The sequence below is a fragment of the Acomys minous genome (assembly GCF_964271855.1).
Source record: "Acomys minous genome assembly, chromosome: 7".
Taxonomy (NCBI): domain Eukaryota; kingdom Metazoa; phylum Chordata; class Mammalia; order Rodentia; family Muridae; genus Acomys; species Acomys minous.
The window spans coordinates 19,906,103-19,924,496 of record NC_140488.1 but is presented as its reverse complement, the minus strand read 5'-3'; the positions used below and the strand labels follow the sequence as shown (position 1 = coordinate 19,924,496).

Here is an 18,394-nt window from a genome sequence, read left to right as displayed (position 1 = left end):
AGCACTGGCATCTAAAGAAAACCTGATTGTACAGATATGCACATGATCCATGCCTTTGTGTAAGTTCTTTTTCTGAACTCTTACAGTGTATCTGTTTTCCCAATAAGGACAGAATAAGGGGATCTCGACTTAAATTACAGAGATGGAGACTGAGGCCACTCCCAAGGGGACAACTTCTTCTGTCGTTAAGAGACACTGGGGGACGATATCCAGATGGGTTATGAAGATAGATTCCTGCCCCTTTCCCAGCTGTCAGAATAGAATCAAAGTAAAGAGCGCTCAACCTGTATCTGATTACATTGGGCCCATGTTTCTTTAGGGGAAGGCAGTGGGTTAGATTCGATATTTCACTTTGGGACAGAGCTCAAGCTCTAGACGTGCCTGTAGGTGGGCAGATGGGCAAAAGAATGTGGCTGCGAGGGCGGGAGCTGCGGCGGGCCCTTTAAAAGTGGAGGCCGTGCTGGGCGGTGCCTGTACAGCCGGCTTGGCTCCAGCCCCGCCCCTTTCCCGTGAGCCCTCGGGGAGTGGTCCGACCGCGGGCGGTTGCTGGTGAGGAGAGGGGCGGGGGGTAGGGGGGTGGGGGGGTAGACATGGCTGTGGTTCGGCGCGGCTGGAGGCTGGCGCCTGTTCGCCGTGGCGTCGGCGGGCCCCGGGTGCATCCGCTTATGCGGCCCCTCTGGTTGCTCTTCGCAGTGAGCTTCTTTGGCTGGGCCGGGGCTTTGGACGGCTCCGGGGGAACGACGAGAGCCATGGACGAGGAGATAGTGTCCGAGAAGCAGGCTGAGGAGAGCCACCGGCAGGACAGCGCCAACCTGCTCATCTTCATCCTGCTGCTCACCCTCACCATTCTGACGATCTGGCTCTTCAAGCACCGCCGGGCCCGCTTCCTGCACGAAACCGGCCTTGCTATGATTTATGGCAAGTGTCTCGGACCCCTGTCCCCGTAGCTGGCACTGTCCCTTTCTCTGCCTGCCCGCTGCTTCGCCCTCTGTCCTGGTCCTGCTCGGCCTACATTACGCTCCCTTTCTCATTCCATTTTTCTGCCTCGCCTTAAACCGTCCTCTGTTTCTCTGCCTCACCCCCCTCTATTTCTGCTACGCCCCCCATTTTTTTTTGCCTCGTTCTCAGCCTCGCCTCCCCATTTTCTCTGGCTCTCCTCGCTGTTTTCGCCTCGGACCCCACCCCCTTTTCCTCTGAGCCCCGCTGCCCCTTCTTTGCCTACCAAGCTGGGTACCAGGACGGGTGGGTGTTGAGGATGGGAAAGGGAGTTGGGTGCGGTGGATGGGATGGGGCTGGGGCTTGGGGGAGGGGAAGACATCCTTGCAATCTATGTTTCTAGGGTGTCAGTTTGTTTAAGGTTCGTTGAAGCTGCAGAGTGGCTTGTAAGGCCAGCATCTGGTATTCATTTGGAACCAGACTCGACCTTTACTCACTGCCCAGCGTTTGCTATGCCTCCTTTCCAGGTGCAAACGATAACCTTACTCAGGTGGAACCCACGCGAAATAAAAACCCGGAGTAGGCTACAGAAGGCTTAGGGCATTTGGAATGTCGTCCTAATTTAGGAAACTATACCTGTAATGCCTGATAGGGAGACGCTTCGGATTCAGGTTTATGAAAGTGAGGACGAGTAAGAGTTGTGGTTCTTCCAGCGGCATGTTTCATCCCATATGATGAGAACTGTTCAGCCAAGTAGTCGCTAAGAATCTTCACGTGGATGCAGGGGGCTGCCTTGCTGTTGGCATGAGGTTATTGACCAATTGCCATGTAAATAATTTTGGTTCTTGAGTCGCACTGTGTGCTGCTTCCTTTTGAGGTTATTTATCTGTGGGGGGGGGGCGCGGAGTGAGGGACAGCCGAGAGAGAGAGAGAGAGAGAGAGAGAGAGAGAGAGAGAGAGAGAGAGAGAGAGAGAGAGAGAGAGAGACACAGACACAGACACAGACAGAGAGACAGACAGACAGACAGACACACACACACACAGAGAGGGGGGGGGGAAACCTTTTAAGCCATGTTCCAGCCTTGTGAAGGAAAAGAAGCTATTGCTGACAGTCTCCTATCTTCCTGGGAGGGTATGGCTGCAGAGGGTAGGGCTTGAGGGCGGATAACCATTCTGCCTGTGCAGGGTTATCTTCACCAGGAACAGTCTTCAAGTGTTGAGCTTGGTGCTGTTGGTTTCTGAGACTTGAAGATAGGCAGGTATACAAAGGCTTGGAACTAAAAGGCATTTTTCCATGCAGCCCCCACCCACCCACTTCCAGTAAATCCCGATTTCTACAATGTGCATGCATCTCAAGGGTAGCAATAAAAGGTACTTGCTTGCCTTAAGAAAATGCATGGACTCGGGCTCCTTTTTCACTGGTAAGGTAATAAATTCTAAGCATGGGGACTGTCCTGGTGACTAGACTGTCAAAAATGGCATTTCAGTTGTAGTGCCCCTTAAGGCCTATCAGTCATACAAGCTATAGATTTTGTCTAATTTCTTGGTGTGACAGTGTGTGTGACTTGTTTACTATCTTCAACAGTCATTTACTGGTTAGTTTATTATTATATATTATGTACAGAAACGATAGACATGTAGGACCTTTAAGGAGAGTAAAGACAAGCCATCAAAAAGTACATAATGCCATTTGAACTTCGGTTAAATGCAAAGTGAGCCTTATATTGTTAAAATAAGGGACTGATCACAGACTGTCTCTTTCCTATTGAGAGAGATGTTTTGATGTGAGAAGTTGATGGTACAAGGCTTTAGACCAAGAATTGCCATTTTTAAAAAAGGGCTAGATAATAAAGATTGTTGATTGTAAGGGGCATGTATATTGCATGTTATTCTGTTTTTTTTTCCTTTGCAAAGTTAAAAAAATGTGAAAACCAGGGCATGGAGAGAAGGCTCAGTGGGTAGGAGCACTGGCTGCTCTTCTAGAGGACCCTAGTACTGTTCTCAGTCCCAACATGGTGGTGCAGAGCCATCTGTAACTCCAGTTCCAGGGGATCTGATATCCACTTATGTACTCTGGGCAGTGCACACACATGGTGCACCAACAGACATGCAGACAAAGCACACCTACACATCAAGGATAAATAAATAATTGTAAGAAATATTCTTACCTCTTGGGCCATGCAAAAACAGACTAAGGACTGAGTGTGCAAAGCCCTTGATAGTCAGCCCCAGATTCCACTGTGGCAATAACTACGTGTAATCTTACCAAGCCCCTACCACGATTTTACTATTATCTATGTACTGGGACTGAATTATGAGGAAACTGTTTTCAGCCTAGTACTTGGCTCCTAAGTAAATGCTCAATAAGTGATGGCTGTGCTGTTTGTTATTGCTGTTGCAGCTGCAGCTGCTGAGCCTCAGAAGAGTTTCTTTCATTGCTTAGTCATACAAGTCACAAATGAATAGTATTTAAAAAAAAATCAAATAGAGACTTGGAGTGACCCTGAAAATATTTGTTCTTTGCTATCTGGTGTCATTAACTTCCTTTAACTCATGGATAGAAGTAGAAAAAATGAGATTGCTGATGGCCTCTCCTAAAGCTTCTAATATGAAGATGGATGGTGCCACCACTCCTGGCTGCTGCTGTAGTACTATTAAGACAGCTTACGTTTTAGTTTCATTTCCAGGTAAAAAACGAATCCCTGCATATCTAAGCTCCAACCTAATGGTGATCTAATTGTGATATCGGTTCTAGTAAGTACTCTCAGAAAAATGTCATTTGTTTATTGATTGACTGATAAAGATGGGTCTTGCCCAGGCTGGCCTTAAATGCGTGGCAGTCCTGCCTCTGCCTCCCAGATACTAGGGTCACAGGCTTACATCACTGTGCCTAGCTCGTTTACCTTTGTAACAAGCAAGGGTAAAAAGCTTAAACCACAGCTGGGTGTGGCACTGTACACCTCTGGTCACTAAACTCAGGGAACTGAAGCAGGAATAGAACAAGTTGGAGGCCGTCCTGGGCTGCAGAGTGAGACAAACAAACGAAAGGCAAACTTAAGTCACGTATGTGGTCACTTTCTATATTGTAGTATAGATTAATAATTGCTGTAGTTAAAAAAAAAAAGACTCTAACATGTGTGCATGTGTGGGTGCACAGTGGAGACCAGAACTCAACACTGGGGATCTTCCTCAACCATTGTGCACCTTATTTTTTTATTTTTTTGAGACAGGGTTTCTTAGGGAGCCCGCAGTTCATGGATTGGGCTAGACTAGCTGGCCAGCAAACCCCCTGGCTCTTCCTGGCTCCACCTCCCTAGCACTGGGAGTACAGGTGCGGTGTGCAGGAACCTTGTGTTTACGTGGGTTCTTGGGACCCACATTGTTTTGTTTGCACAGTGCCTATTGAGCCATCTCCTGAAGCCCTGCAAGTGCAGTGTCAAGGCACCCACGTGTTTTGCTCAGCGGGCTAGCCAGCTTTCTTAAGAAGCTTAAAAGTGAGTCACTGTTAGTAGGAATTGTTGAGGTAGTTAATTAAGCCTGAAGAGTGATCACTCACTGCAGTGTGCTTACCAATAAGAAGCAAATGACAGAAAGGTTTGTTTTGCTTAGAGAATCTTGCGGAGTTAGGGCCTAGGGGAAACTGTTAATTTTGTCAGTAAACATTTATTAATTGTCTGTGCTATGTGGCATATGAGGGGAAATACATGTGTGTGCCCCATTCCCTGCCCTCAAATTACTTACTGTCTAGTGATGTAACAGATCGTGCAGATTGAGGATTTCAGTGTGTTAGGCTTTGTATTATTTACTTTTAAGTAGCATCTCATTTAAACCTCGTAATAACTCTGTGGTATGGGTACTGCTTATTATCTTTCCCATTTTACAGATGAGGAAATTAGGGCTCAGAGAGTTTAAATGATCCGATTGATATCATATATTTAGTCAGATTTTAAAAAGTCTATGTGGTTTAAAAGCCCCCATCTTCTTAACCAGTACAGCACATGGCTACAGTAAAAGCTTGGACTTTTATTTTTCTATGTTGAAATTCAATTAGCCATTGCCACAGAATAAGCAGCGTTCTTGAAAAGATTTTATTTTTATACACGAGTGTTTTGTCTTCATGCATCTCTGTGCACCACATACCTGCACTGCCCTCAGAGGCTAAAGATGGCTTCAGATCCCCTGTAGCAGGAGTTGCAGGTGCTTGTGAGCGGCCGTGTTGGCGCTGGGAAGCAAACTTGGGTCATCTGTCAGCGAAGCCAGCGCTCTTAAACCACTGAGGCACCTCTCCAGCCTTCTCTAACAGTATGCTGGAAACAAGTTCTGACTGTTTTTATGAATGCACACACAGTTTTGCTGGGGGGTCCTGGACATTGAACCCAGGAACTCACTCATGCTGGAGAAGCATCCTGCCACTGAGCTGTGTCCTCACAGCTGTCTTTTTGCTTTTTGTTCTGAGATGGTCTCACTAAATACCCTGAGAACCCTCTAGTTCTTCCCTCTGTCTCTTGAGTGCTGGGACTACACAACAAAAACTTCCTTTTTCACTTTATTATTGTGTGAATGTGTGTGTTTGCATTATGAGTTGTGAGTGCAGGCATGCATATTCCACAGTGCACATTGGATGTAAGAGGATAACTTTGTAGAGCACTTTTAGCAGCTGAGCCATCTTGCTGGCCCCAAACACGTCTTAGAGTGTAGAGATTTTTGTTTTGTTTTATATTTTGAGACAGGGTTTCTCTGTGTAGCCCTGGCTGTCCTGGACTTGTTTTGTAGACCAGGCTGGCCTGGAACTCAACGATTTGCTTGCTTCTGCCTCCAGAGTGCTGGGATTATAGGTATGTGCCACCATGCCCGGCTGAGATTTTTTTAAAAATCAGTTTTGACAATACTTAATACTTCAGTGACATTGTCTGAGCACCAGAGTTTTCAGGTGCTGTAGGCAGGAAGACTGGCTGGATTCCCTGAGAAAGCCTTGCTCCATTTTCTAGAGAAGCAGTCAGCAGTCTGGTGGGGGTGCCCTAAGTTCCTTATCACTGGGAGGGCTTTCAGCACAAGTAGATTATGAATGCAGGGGAGGGGTAGGCTTCTGTTTTGTGAAAATATCTCTTGTTGCCTGTTACTGATTTAAATGTTGTAATATCAATATATTCCGTGCCTCTATATGTGTAGGATGCAAAAGTTTCTGCTTCATCTCCCGGACAAAGCACTCTTTTGTGACCTTCCTCTTCACTAGGAACTGTTTTCATCCCATGACTAGGATCTGACCTTCTACACAGCTTGAATTTTACGGATTTGTCAACTTTTTTCTTCAGAGAAATTCCATTTTTCCAGATGCTGTAATGAAAGCATCTGTCTTGTTTCCAGCAGAAGTAATTGTTGCCCATGCTGTTGTTTTATTTTCCAAGGTGTGTGTTTCAAATCTGCTCAAGTGCTGGGCCTGGATGGAGTGCCTGATGTTTCAGTGTGGATTCAGGTGTACAAGGGAATCAGCGGTTACTGTTCTTGCATTGGAAAGAATTTATGCTTCTCTTGTTAATATTTATAGGAGCTAAGCTGGGGTGCTTTTTTTTTTTACATGTAAATGCAAAGGGATAACTTTTACTGAGCTTCTCAATTGCGAAGTCTTCTGGGATGGGAGAGAGCAAAGTGTTCCTGTGTCATCCGCACAGGGGTTATATGGATGAAGCCTTTTTGCTTAAGGGTCACTGACAGCCTGTCATGATGTCCTTCCTTTTCTCTCCCTGTCCATTTCTCCTTCCCCTTCTCCCTCCCTGTCCCCTCTCCTCTTGCTGCCATCCCTTTCCCTGCATCCTTGCTTTCATCTTATTATGGAGGTTAGTCTGGACTCAAGAGCTCTCCGCCTTACAGGTGTGCTCACCCTGCTTTCTCCCTGGCTGCTCAGGCCGATATAACCAAGTCCATTGCCAAATCCATTAAGGCCCCTCTAAGTCTTTGATCTCACTCTCCCTAGTCTATTCTACTTAGCCACCAAAGCTTTCTAAAGCATACTCTCTTCCCGCCACCCCCACTTCTTGCATTACTCTCTTAGATGATGTCCAAAGCTCTTACTGCCTAATGGTTGCACTGTTCACCTAGACAGTTATTTAGACCCTCTCAAGTCTAGACCAACTTTTGAAATAGATCACTCATGTCAAGCTCACACTTAGGACTCTTCAGTGATTTCCTTTTGCTTTAGGACAATAAAATAAAAGCTCCTGTCTTCAACCTCTGTGGTTGTTCATGATTCAATTCCAGCACATCTTTCCAACTTCACCTCTTGTTAGCTCATAATGTAGTCACACAGAAACACCTTGTGATCCCCCTTATCAGCCTTGTTGTGTTATTCCTTGAGTAGCTATATATTTTACTGCACCTTTACCTGGTAATGATGTTTACTTAGGTGACATCGCTGGAAAAAAATCTAATGTCCCATTCCCTTAGACTTGGTTAGCTATTTTCTGTATTTAGAACAGTGTGTGTGTGTCTGTCTGTCTGTGTGTTGCATTATGATTGTTAAAATTGCCATTTTTGCTAGCTAGAATAAGAACTCTTTGAAAAAACTGTGTTTTTATCTGTTAACCCTGGGGATGTATCTAGCTTAAGTTGTCAATTTACATCTTAAAATAATGGGTGGGCAGTCAGAAAAAAAAAGCCACAGGAAGGTAAAATCTAGTTAGCACTGTGACTCTTTGCCTTAAGGGAAAACTCCAGAAATATAGGTTGTGTGTTTAGTTGAGGTGTATGTGTATAATGAAATATTAATTTGCTGTACAAGTGAAGTTTTTATATATTGTACAACAAAGGTGAATGCTCAAATATTGCATTAAGTGAAAGAAGCCAGATATAAGAGGCCATACATCATAGGATTCCATTTATATGAAATGTCTACTATAGGCAAATCTATTGAGATGAAAAAGCAGATAGATTATTGGCTTTCAAGTGTTGGAGCTTACAGACCTAGAGAGAGAGATTAGTCAGTAAACTACTTCCTGTGAAGGCTTGAGAACAGCTTCCCAGCACCCAAGTAAAACTAGGCATGGTGGCACGTGTCTTCAAGCACAGGTCTGAGGGAGGGTAGCGCTAGGCAGATCCCTGGAGCTCCCTGGCCACCCAGGCCAGCCCAAATCAGTGAGTTCTAATCTCAGGGAAAGACCCTATCTCAGTCAGGTGAAGACTGGCTGAGGAAGACAGCTAATGTTAACCTCTACCCTCTACACACACATATCTACATATGTGCATGCATGTACATGTACACACATATATACTTACTCTTTTTTTTTTGTTTTTTGAGGCAAGGTTTCTCTGTGTAGCCCTGGCTGTCCTGGACTCACTTTGTAGACCAGGCTGGCCTCAAACTCACAGCGATCTGCCTGCCTCTGCCTCCCAAGTGCTGGGATTACAGGTATGTGCCACCATGCCTGGCTACATACTCAGTTTTTTAAAGTTAAAAAAGTACCAAAAAGCTGGAATTTGTGGATGGGGCAGGGAGGGTCAGGGTTATTCTGTTATTTTTGGAGCATTGAAAATGCTTTGGAATTAGTGGTGATCGAGTTACACTTTGTGAATATGCTAAAGGCCACACCACTGAATTGTACCATCCAAAAGGATAAGCTTTCTACCATTAGAATTATGTCTCAATAGTTTATCAGTGTGGTTTTATAGAACCTGGAGAATTGTGTGTATCTGAGTATGTTAGGAGTAAAACCTGTATGCTGATCACTTAGGGCTGCCAGCGTCAGGGGTTTTCTTTCATTTATTGATTTTGAGGTGAGTATTTTCTATTTTAATTCTGATCTTTCAGTAGTAGAAGAATTCAATCAATCTATAAATAGGATATTTCCTTTGCCATTTGTTAAATATATATTACTTGGTCACCTATGTGTCTATGCTTTGGGTATAAAGACAGGGAGAATGCATGTTTGTTTTGTTAATTGATGGACTAAGCTTTTAGAAAAAGACACTTTTGTGGTCTTGGGCTCGTCTACGGAGTATAGCACTAAAGAAACACATTGCCTTTTCCTTCTTGTTTGAAAATAGGATTTTATGTAACTTGGGCTGTCCAGGGGCTACTATATAGCCCAGGCAGGTCTTGAACCTAGACTTTCCTCAGCCTCCTGAGTGCTAGGATTATAGGTGTGGACCAAATTTGGCAGGTTTAAAAACACATTCCCAGTAGGACTACATTGTTGGCTTGACACCACTTAGGGTATAACTTGCTTATGGATGATTTGAAAGTATTTTCTCATTTTGTTACTTTCCTCATCAGTTATGTATGTGATGACTTAGAACGGTAGAGATCTGTGTTGTTACTCTAGGGCATATGTTTTCTCCTGTCCCAGCGGATCACATGAAGATTAGATTCTTAGACATATGCATGTGTAATACCTTTAACTATGACCGCAATTTGGTCTAAAAATTGGTTCTGATCCACGAGGGACTCTAATCATAAAATTTCTTTTCTCCATGTAGAGATATGTGCTGGGTACAAATAAGCAGTTTCTGTCTGCGAGAAGAGCTGATGTGGTTCTTTCATTTCCAGGTCTGCTGGTAGGCCTTGTGCTTCGCTACGGCATTCATGTTCCAAGTGATGTGAATAATGTGACCCTGAGCTGTGAAGTGCAGTCAAGTCCAACTACCTTGTTGGTCAACGTTAGTGGAAAATTTTATGAGTATACGCTGAAAGGAGAGATTAGCTCTCATGAACTCAACAATGTTCAAGATAATGAAATGCTTCGGAAGGTAAGGTTATAAGGGAAGTTTGTTTTTTTTTTAAGGTGTGTAACAAACGATTAGGTGAATCTTAAGAAAAAGAATAACCTGTTTTGTTTTGGTTCTTTTTATTTTTGAAGCAATGTCTTGCTTTGTAGCAATCAATCCTCCTGCCTCTGTCTCCTTGGAGTTCCAGGCACTGCCTACCTCTCCCAGCTTGTGCCACCACACCTAGCTGTACGTTTTTTATATTTAAAATAATAATTTAAAGCATAATAAAAGCTGTTAATAAATGTAATGCTGTCAGGAGATGGACCTGTCTGGGTTTTTTTTTTTTCATGATTAAGGCTAAGGTCTATAACTCTTTCTATTTTATTGTGTGCAGTGTTTTCATAATTGACCAGGACCCGAGTTCAGAAGAATGCATAAGCATTTCTTCAATTTACAGATGGTACATCAGCACATTGAATTCATTTAGTTCTACCTATGGTCCCATTAATATTTCCTTGAATTCATCCATGCCTTGCTTGTATTCTAGACAAGCATAATCTAACTTTTCTTTGATTCATAGTGTAGCACAACTCAGCTCCCCCTTCACACATTGCTCTACAACAACACCTGCCTTTTTCCTCTTGTCTTCTATGTTAGCAGGACCTGAGTTTTATAGCCTCTTGGTTGTGTTTATATCTGTTATCAGTTTACAAATTCCTACAAACTCAAAGTTTACTTTGCAACCAGAGTACTTAGTAGCCATGGGAAAGTCCAGTTCCTTAAAAATTCTAGTAAAGCAAGTTTTAGCATGGTTAAGTGTGTAGCTGCTTTGTGTTCATAGCAAATTCTCCTGCAGCCCTTGGAACAGAAGCGGTGCACCTACATTGTTAAAGCAAGTAGGTTTTAAACTGAGTGGCCGTGAGGACTGGACACTTTGAGTTGTATAAGAAGTTTTGACTATGGTATGCTATGGAGCTCTAGAGAGATTCCCTGTATAACAACTCAGTGTCTTTTTATCAACAAGAAGTATAGCCCTGAACTCTGTTTATGGATTTGGGACTCTTTGTATAAAGCAAAAATATATTTATGTTTTTTTCACTTTTATAAATTTTAAAAATTTTACTTGGCTAAGACATGCTATGTGGTCCTGGCTGGTCTGTTACTATGTAGTTCAGGATGACTTTTAGCTCATGGCAATTCTCCTGCCTCAACCCTTCCAAAAATGAAAAGATCACAGGTGTGTATTATTGTGTTCTGCTAAGAATTTTAATAAACTCTTCTAGTATAGTTTCCATAGAAATGGTATAACTGATTATTCCAGCATTGTCCTCCTGTCATTTGGTTGAAAAGTAGGACAATAGCTATACTGTATTTAAAAATTATTATGTGCATAAAGCATAAAGTGTTAGGTTTCCTATCTAGAATATTTCTTTTAAGTTAGCATATAAAATAATAAGTTTTTAGCCAGATGCAGTGGTCATGCCTGTAATCTCAGCACTTGGGAGGCAGAGGCAGGCAGATCTCTTAGGAGTTCGATGCTAGCCTGGGCTACAAAGCAAGTCCAGGACAGCCAAGGCTACTCAGAGAAACTCTGTCGTGGAAATAATGGGTTTTATTTTCTTATTTTCATGCATAGGTGTCATTATACTTAGTTCTAATTTGTTTCCTATCCTATTGCCCTCTTCTGTCTCCCCTTATCACATGATATATTCTATTACTCTCTTTTTCTTTATTTTTAATTTATATAATTACTTTACATCCTGATTAAAGCCCCCTTCCTCCTCTTCTCCCAGTCCCTCCCTCCCACCCTCTTCCTTCCCCATAGCCCCTCCCCTTGTCCTCAGAAAAGGGAAGCTCCCCCACTCAGTCCACTCCAGCACATCAAGTCACATCAGGACTGAGCTCCTCCTCATCCACTAAGGCCAGGAAGGGCAGCCCAGTTATGGCGAAGTGATTGCAGGCAGGCAACAAGAGTCCATGTCCCATTCAACTTGCTAGGGGACCCACATGAAGACTATGCTGCCCATCAGTTACATATGTGTAGGGGGCCTAGGTCCAGTCTGTACCTGCTCTTTGGTTGGTGCTTCAGTCTCTGAAAGTCTCCATGTTCTCCGTTATTTGACTCTGCTGGTCTTCTTGTGGAGCTCCTGTCCCCTAATGGGTCCTTCTATGCTTTCCCCTCACTCTTCCACAGGACTCCCTGAGCTCTGCCAAATGTTTGGCTGTGAGTCTTAGCATCTGATTCAATCAGCTGCTGGGTGAAGTTAAGTTAGGCTCCGGTCTGCAGTCATAGTTGGATCTTCCCTCAGTGTCAACTCCATCTCCTCTTTTTCCTCTCCTGATCTTCTTGTATTTTCATGTTACACAGACAGACACACACACACACACACACACACACAGCATAGAGACAGATTATTTAATGGGAAAAGGATCTTTGACAAGTGCACATAAATTAGAATATTAAAACGTAGGATATGTAAAAAACACAAAAAGCCCTTCCAAATCTATCCAATTAATAAATGTACTAATAGAGTAAATAATTATCAAAGGAAGAAATAAAAATGGCCAATAAATAAAAAGTGTTTAGCATCAGAGAAATACAACTCTAAGCTTTTACATGAAGTATTGTGAAGCTGACATAGAAATGTTCTTGCTTGGGCTGGATTGATGGCTCAGGAGTACAAAGTACCGTCTGCTCTTCCAGAGGTCCTGAGTTCAATTTCCAGCAACTGCATGGTGTCTCACAACTGTTTATAATGAAATCTCGTGCTCTCTTCTGGCCTGCAGTACATGCAGATAGAGCACTCATATACTTAAAAGTAAATTTTAAAAAATTTCTTGCTGTTGACTAATTTAACCTTGAGTACTTTCCTTTTGATAGTTTGGTAATGTAGTGAGATATTCTAAAGGAAATAATTGAGAGGAATTCTGTTTTAACAGGTTACTTTTGATCCGGAAGTCTTTTTCAACATACTGCTTCCTCCTATCATATTTTACGCAGGTTACAGTCTCAAAAGGGTAAGTGCTCTTGCATTTCCTGTGCTTTGACCGGCCTCAGCTTGCCCATACTTTGGCAGAGCTTAACTTTCCCATGTACTTCATAGTACTTGGCACTTCCAAAACAGGCCATTTCTTCCAAGTTCTCCTTCCTTCTCTCCTTCTCTTTGAAATGTTGAAATTTATGCCAGTACCAGAATGCTTTCTCTTACTGCCTTCTTCTAGAGAATGATGCGTTTAATATTATCATAAAACGCTCCAATGGAAAGATGTCTTTGTCAGTACTCAGTAGACAGTTAAACAGAGCGTAACTTTTTTTTTATTTTTTTGTAGAGACATTTTTTCCGGAACCTTGGGTCTATCCTAGCGTATGCCTTTCTTGGAACAGCAATTTCTTGTTTCGTTATTGGGTAAGATTTGAAGCTTGAAATGCCTTTTAGCCTTCAGATTATAATTCTAAAAGAACACCCTTTGACTTGCATCTGATTTGTGTGTTACTTTATTCTCAAATGTGTCTTTAGAATTCTTGTGGTACTTATTCATAATACTTTGAATTTTCTATAAACTGAAGGTATTAGCTATATTTAAATACCTATTAATTAGATCCAGGATTAATTGCAGAGTACTATCTTAGATTCCTATTCTTATTTTTACTTTATTCCAGCCTCTTTACTAGTTGGCATGTTTATAATATGGGAATGTGTTTGTTGACAGGTCTATAATGTATGGCTGTGTGACCCTGATGAAAGTGACTGGACAGCTGGCGGGAGATTTTTACTTTACAGATTGCTTGCTGTTTGGTGCCATTGTGTCTGCCACAGACCCAGGTATGTCTTATGAAAGGAGCTAAAATGCTTCAGTTGCAGTGGTTCCAGTCAAAGCATGTGTGGATGCTTTTCTGAGGTGTAAATCCCGATTGGGTTCTCTACTAGCACGATGCTTTCCAATTAAGGAGGTGTAACAATATTTAATTTCTTTTGTTTAAGCACATATTTGGTTGTTTTACTTTTTTATTATATTTGCCTATAACTGGTTCACAAATCTATGCTGTTCAGATTAGAGTTATTAAATATATATATATATTTTTTTCTTTCTTTCAAAACAGGGTTTCTCCATGTAGCCTTAGCTGTCCTAGACTCGATATGGAAAACCAGGCTGGTCTTGAACTCAGAGTGATCTGCCTGCCTCTGGCCCCCAGAATACTGAGGTTTAAGATGTAAGGCACCATGCTGGTCTTATTTCTCTAGAAATTTAAATTGGTCTTTATACCCCAGTAATTGGGTGTAATAAAAGAAAAGTTGGGTTATAGTTTTTAAAACTTCCTTTTGCATTTTTAGGGAACCGTTTCTCTAAAAATATTGTTTATATTTAGCTGTCTACATTTTTTAGTAAGAAAAATAATTTGTTTGTTTTTTGAGACAGGGTCTCATGTAGCCCAAGCTGCCAAGATGGCTTCTAATTCATTAGGTAGCCAAGGATAACCTTGTACCTCTGATCTTGAACTTGTCCTCATTTCCTGATTGCTGATATTACTGGGGTATGCTATCATGCCTGAGTTACACAGCACTGGGGATCAAACACGGGACTATGTGCATCCTTAGTGTGCAATGTACTGTTTTGTTCTTTTGAGGCTTAACTGTAGTCTATCCGGTCTCAAACTCATGATGGTCTCTTAGCTCAGTATTGCACGTGCTGTGATTGCTGGCTTGAGCTACCATGCCTAACTAAGGAAAATAAATTTAAAATGGCTGCTATACAGTGGCTATGCTGATAGGGAGTTGCTTTAGAGATATTAGTAGTCTTCAGTATATTAAAGAATTGCTTTTTATAAAATTGGTCTTATGATTATAAAATTATTGTATTATTGACAGAGCTTGCTTCTTTGTGATTTCAATGTCAAACACCTAAGAATTTGTGTTAGTAAATGAATTTAATTGCTAAATAAAATATATATTTTAAAAAATTTAGAATATGTGTTGGCAAACTAACAGCTATATTCAAATGAGTTTGTAGAGCATTTTAGAATGAAATGGTCAGGGTAAACATCCAGAATATATAAAGATTTCAGTAAACTCAAAACTAAAGGAATAAGTAATCCAATCTTTACATTGCTCGACAAACTGATAGGATAGCACTCAAAAAAGGTACAAATGGACAAAAAATACATTTTTGAAATGTTCCACACTTTTAGTGATTGGGGAAATGAAAATCAAAACTACACTGAGATTCCATCTCACCCCAGTCAGGATGTCTATCATTAAGGAAACAAATAGAAACATATATTGGTGAAGCTGTGGGGTGGGGTGAATGGATGCTTACTGGATGCTGTGGCTCTGCCTGCAATTCTAGCATTGAAGCAGCTGGAGCAGGTTGCGTGCTGTGAGTCTGAGGAGAGTGTGGGCTCCAGAGTAAGAGATTGCCTTAAGGAAAGGGAACTGTGTACGCTGTTGGTAGGAATGGAAATGAGTTCAGCCACTATGAAATCAGTATAGGGGTTCCTAATAAAACCTTAAGATAGAACTACTATGTGTCCCAGATGTATCATCCTTTAGGTAGAAGGAATATAAATCAGCATAGCAAATATACCTGTACCCCCATGTTTTTTGCAGTACTATTCATAACAGCACACTGTAGAGTCACACTGGTTACCCATCTACAAATAAATGATAAAGTATGATGTGTATGCATAGATGCATACATATATACCATGGAGTTTTACTATTCATAAAGAATGTAGTTGCATCATTTCCAGAAGAAGAATGGGTATAACGGGAAATCATGTTAAGTGACATCAGCCAAGTAAGAAAGACAAATTGCACCAATTTTCTTTTACATGCAGAACCAAAATGAAAGCAAAACAAAACATGGAAGCAGAAGGGGAACTATTTGGAAAGAGAGGGGGCACCGCACCAGATGATTAGGGGGCCAAGGAGTGGTAGTAGGATGAATATGACCAGTGCACACTATATACATGTATGAAAACATCATAGTGAAACCATTAGTTAATATGGTTAACATATAGTAATAAAAGTCAATAGGAAGAAAGGCCAGCATAGGAACAGACTAAAGGGCTTTCGGTTTTATTGTTTGGTGTTGAGAGCTTTGCTCATGGTAGGCAAGTGCTTTGCCACTGACCTATGTCTGTCCCCTGAAGCTTTAGAAGCTGGGGATCAAAGTTTTCATTTACTATTTGTTAGGATTACCTAGTGGAGGCTCGTTCTGGCTTATCCTTTGCCCTTTAAGTTTATCATCTTCTTTAATTGTCGTGGAGTACAATTGAAGCGATGTCCTAAGGTTGTCTTTGAATTCTTTCCTTAACTCTGATAACATGGGGAATGATAGCTAGGAGAAAAATGTGTTCCTTATGCCATGAGAGGCAATTCTGAAAGACTGCTCAGGGCTAGCCAGGCACAGTGGTATATACCTGTAATCTCAATACTTAAAAGCAGAGGAAGGACTTTAGAGAGCTGTCGGCTAGCCTTGGCTATCTAGTGAGACACTATTTCAAAATGAATAATTTAAAAGACAAATGAACAAACAAAAAGTTTCCAGAGGGCCATTTTAGACAGATGCCTGTATAGCTTAATTTTTGTTTTTGTAGTGCTGAGGATAGATATAATGGAGGGACTCATGTGCCCTAGGCAGGCGCTCCATGGTTTAGCTATATCCCCAGCCCCTTTGGGGCTACTTAAGTAATTAATTTAGTATTGAGTGTATGTGCATTGTGTGTGTTCCCGAGAGTATATGTATATGTGTGTGCATGTGTGTGAAGTCTTCTTTTATCCCTTTACACCTTAGTTTTCTGAGACAGGATCTCTCACTGAGCCTGGAGCTAGCTCGCCAATGTCTAGCCCGGGAAGATGGTGAGCTCCAGGATTTACCTGACTCTTTCTCCCTATCACTGGGTTAGCAGGCATGCCTATTATGTGCCTTGTCACATAGGTGCTGCACACTGAAACTGGGCTCTTCATGCACTCTACCAACTGAGCCATCTCCCAGCTCCTGTATTTTTGAGTTTTGATAAAGGCCCTTGCTAGGTCCCCAAGGTTGGCCTTTAAACTCACTCTGTAGCCAGTAGTCCTTGAAGATTGGATGCATCTGCCTCTGGAGGATTTGTCACTATAAATTTGTGCCACCCAGACTTGGCTCAGATTAACATTTTGTTTTGATTTTCCTATGTAGCTCAAGGTGGGCTGTAGACCAAATTGGCCTCCAACTAACGGTAATCCTCCTGCCCTAGCCTCCTGAGTACTGAAATTATAGTCATGAGCCAGCACACCTTGTTGTAGCTTAACATTTTTTTAAAACTAGAAATCATATTGCTCCCTTAAAGACTGGGCCGAGGCTGCCCCTTACTGTTTTCCAGGAAGCCCCTGGCCTTGGGTGTTCTTGTCTTGCAGTAGAAGCAGGGCTCCTTGACCTTTCTAAAGTCTGTGAGAAGTGTAAGGGGCAGACAGGCAACATTACTTCAACTTTCTGGTTTGTTTTGATTAGAGTATTGCCTGACTATTTTGTCTATATAAAGTTTGACAGACTGCTTTCCTAGGGAATGTAGGCACTTTCTCTAATTCTGTTCCATTGCATTATCTTTCTAGATGTTTGAGCCATAGGTTCTCTATGCAAAATGTGACAGTATTTTTCTACTCTCTGTTTTTCTTTCTCTTAGTAAGCTTTAAAAAATCTTTTTCTTGGGGCTGGAGAAAAGTAAAGAGCACTTACTGCTTTTCTGGAGGACTCAGGCTCACAACTCTCCAGTTCCAGAGGAGCCGAAGCCCTCTGTTGGCTTCCACCTGTACCAGATACTCACATGGCACGCAGACATGCATGCAAAGAACACACACACACACACACACACACACACACACACACACGCAATAACAATAAAATAATCTCCCTCAAATAATTTTTCTTTAAAAGATTTAAAAGTTTTTCCTTTATTTTATATATATGGGTGTTTTGCCTGCATGTATGTTTGTCTGCCGCATGTATGCCTGGAATCTGAGGCCAAAAAAGGGTGTCGGGCCCCCTGGAAGTAGAGTTAAAGTATGTTTTGAGCCTTCATGTGGGTTTGGGGAATTGAACCCTAGTTCCCCAGAGGAAAAACCAGTGCTCTTAACCACTGAGCCACTTCTCTGGCCCCCAGTTTTTTTTTTGCTATTCAGAATTTCATGCTTGGATATGTAAATACATGACATATCTGTATTTTGATAGAAGTGTACTCCAGTGTTTTTCAATAGAAATTATATCTTTTAAAATGTAAGCATTCTGTTTTTATGCTTCCTATTTGAAAATGCTCTCTGGTTTATTTCTGTATTCATTTTTCATATCTGTCCGGGTTTATTGAGAGGGTGAACAGTATGTGACCCAACAATGGAAGTTATGCTCTAGCGTATCAGTCTTATCTGATTTTCTAAGAATTCTAATAGAACCGCTCCACCAAAGGAAGGGTGTGTCACCTTTTCTATCCTTCTTACCCTGCAATGGTCTCAATGGTCTGGTGGGGCTTCTTCATCAGTTAAATAGGGTAGCTGTTATTCTGGTCATAAACCTTAACGCCAACCAAAAACTAAAGTAGTGATTTTATTTTATAAGGTCTTTACTAAATTTGCTGTGCTTCCAATATGAAGGTCAAATAGAAATGAGTTGTAAAGCTCCAAGGGAGAAGGGCTCTTTGCAGAAAGAGATACTTTTCATATTTTCTTCTTTATTAAAAATTAATTGCCACTTGGCCTATAAGAAAATTTGAATATACTCTTTGAAG

The 18,394-nt window shown here is 41.8% G+C and overlaps 1 protein-coding gene across 2 annotated transcripts in view; it reads left to right on the top strand.

The window, feature by feature from the left end:
• Window positions 1–560: 560 nt before the first annotated feature.
• The window catches only part of SLC9A6 (solute carrier family 9 member A6), a 57,209-nt gene continuing 39,375 nt past the window's right edge, over window positions 561–18,394 (top strand). For both annotated transcript variants that reach the window (XM_084790264.1, XM_084790263.1), the window contains exons 1-5: window positions 561–918; window positions 9,476–9,675; window positions 12,577–12,654; window positions 12,967–13,043; window positions 13,348–13,460. In XM_084790264.1, the coding sequence (XP_084646390.1) occupies window positions 591–918; window positions 9,476–9,675; window positions 12,577–12,654; window positions 12,967–13,043; window positions 13,348–13,460 (796 nt within the window). In that variant the 5' untranslated portion in view covers window positions 561–590. The remainder of the gene's footprint in view (window positions 919–9,475; window positions 9,676–12,576; window positions 12,655–12,966; window positions 13,044–13,347; window positions 13,461–18,394) is intronic.